Here is a 2,115-nt window from a genome sequence, read left to right on the forward strand (position 1 = left end):
TTGAGCAATCAATAAATCAGTGTTCAAAGTTTTATACAAAGGATAGTATTGTATGCGTACACTTGAAGTCAGAGGAGATTGCCGAACAACAATAGGTGGTGGAACATTAAATCCTGAAAAGAACTTTAGATTAGAAAAGAAGATGAAATAGAAGTGAAATATCACCTGAGCAGTCAATTACATAAAACTGAATGATACCTTTATGTTTATCATCACTGGAGACCCTATTGATGGTGCCATTCTTCTCTTCTCGAGGATAATTCTTGAGAACATCCTGAAACAATTGCAAATGATAATCAATAATGCAACCAAAAAATCTGGTTTTGGAGGATTCTTATCCTCCATGGTCTTTGTACTCTGTTTCCTTCTAATACTTTTATTACCAAGACCCAAAAAACAAGGATTGCATAGACAAAGCAGTGCATTTATATTCCCCAATTATATTATGGTCAACGGATAAATAAGTCTTGTTTCTCTGGAGAATTTAAAAGGTTGAAGTAGACTTTAGGAAGAATAGAAGATATTAGGTCGACTAATATTATGATATTAATTAGTTTAGTCCTATCTAAATCGTAGCTTGTAATTCATCTTACATATCCAGTAAAATAGAACCAAAAGAAGAAAAAATAACCTAACACCAACCCAAAAAGTAAGGATGCCAAAATAAAATTTAAATCTAATAATTTAGAAATTTTTAGTGAACCTCATGAGTAGGGGTAACATTTATCTGCAAAAACTCATTCCCTGGAGGAGTGATATCCTTAAGCTATGCAAGCATAACAACCCCCTTGTGCCTAAGACTAGACATCTAGAATGTAAAGTTCATAAGATTGGACATTTGAGGCCGGCTCCACAATAAAATATCAATCACAAGATAAACTCTAATACTATCTTAAGTTTGCGAACCTAACTCTACCCAAAACCTAGCTAGAGGGGAAGAGATGCTCCTATGCATAAGATGACTATCTTAACCATATCCTTCAGCAATGAGACCCAAAAATCAACATAAAACTAATAGAACAGAGTCAAACTTTAAAAGTAAGCTCAATATTCACTTGTCCTTAGCTCCTAAAAGTTACCTAGTTCTGATGTTACTAATCTTCTCAACTAAGATAAATCGGTAAAATAAACCTTGAGATGACCATCATTTTAGATGCATTAATTAATAAAACCTTTGGTTCTCTATTATCAAGTCGTTTATCTTGCCAGCAGTTTCAAGTTTGTAGGCTTCTCGCCCTTATGTTATTCTCTCTCATAAAATGTGTGTTGCATAGACCTATTTCTGAAACAATTAAAACTCTATCTTTTCAAGGTGTCCAATTTTCATGGAAAGTTTATTTGGCAAATGTGGTGAAACACTAGGTATACACTATGCTTTGGAACAGTTGGTAAACATCATTAACCTCCAAGCCTGTCCCCACTAAGAATACACAAATAAATACTTCTCATTCATGAACAGGTATATATGAGGAAATCGATCATTTATACTCAATATTTTATCCTTAAATGCTCTGAATTAAGAAGTATAAAATTTAACCACCAGAGTATTATGCAGAGAACCTTTGGAAGTGTTGGCTCAAACTTTGTGATTAGTTCCTCCACATGCTTCGATTGATCTCCCTACAAAAGAAATTAAAGAAACATAGCATTCATTTGGAATTTTTGGGGATAACCAATATCATATGTTTTGGATGTCTTTGTTAAAAGTTCTTCAGGTTATGCACCGGCTATACATTAGTTTGGACTTCATTATTATCCTAAGAAAAAGATTAATTGTTCCCCCATTTTCTTCACTCTAGAAAATGCCCCATCATTCAATTAATACACGTCCATGATAAATGAAATCTTAAAACTACTTGCCCCACATTAATAAGTAGGGAACATCGACCACAATAAAATAAACGGCCACAATGACCTATGATGTTCCAAAGAAGATTGCTAGACAAATGTTGTGCATACCTCAGTTCTATTGCGGTTACGGCTGGAATCATGCCGATCGAAGCTTTCAAGACCCTTACTCTGGTTTGAATAACCATGGACAAGAAGGCAAAAAACACATCAGCATCAACAACAAAATCAAGCATCACCTTGAAAAAACTGTTTATATCAAATGAA

General features: G+C 34.0%; 1 protein-coding gene across 1 annotated transcript in view; it reads right to left on the reverse strand.

The window, feature by feature from the left end:
* Window positions 1-2,115, reverse strand: part of LOC107639761 (probable galacturonosyltransferase 7) — a gene marked incomplete at its 5' end in the record, with an annotated part of 6,895 nt that overhangs the window by 3,940 nt on the left and 840 nt on the right. The window contains 4 exon segments of the mRNA XM_016343359.2: window positions 61-113; window positions 199-274; window positions 1,561-1,620; window positions 1,960-2,019. Coding sequence (XP_016198845.1) covers window positions 61-113; window positions 199-274; window positions 1,561-1,620; window positions 1,960-2,019 — 249 coding nt within the window.

Source organism: Arachis ipaensis, chromosome B04 (assembly GCF_000816755.2).
Source record: "Arachis ipaensis cultivar K30076 chromosome B04, Araip1.1, whole genome shotgun sequence".
In the NCBI taxonomy this organism is placed as follows: domain Eukaryota; kingdom Viridiplantae; phylum Streptophyta; class Magnoliopsida; order Fabales; family Fabaceae; genus Arachis; species Arachis ipaensis.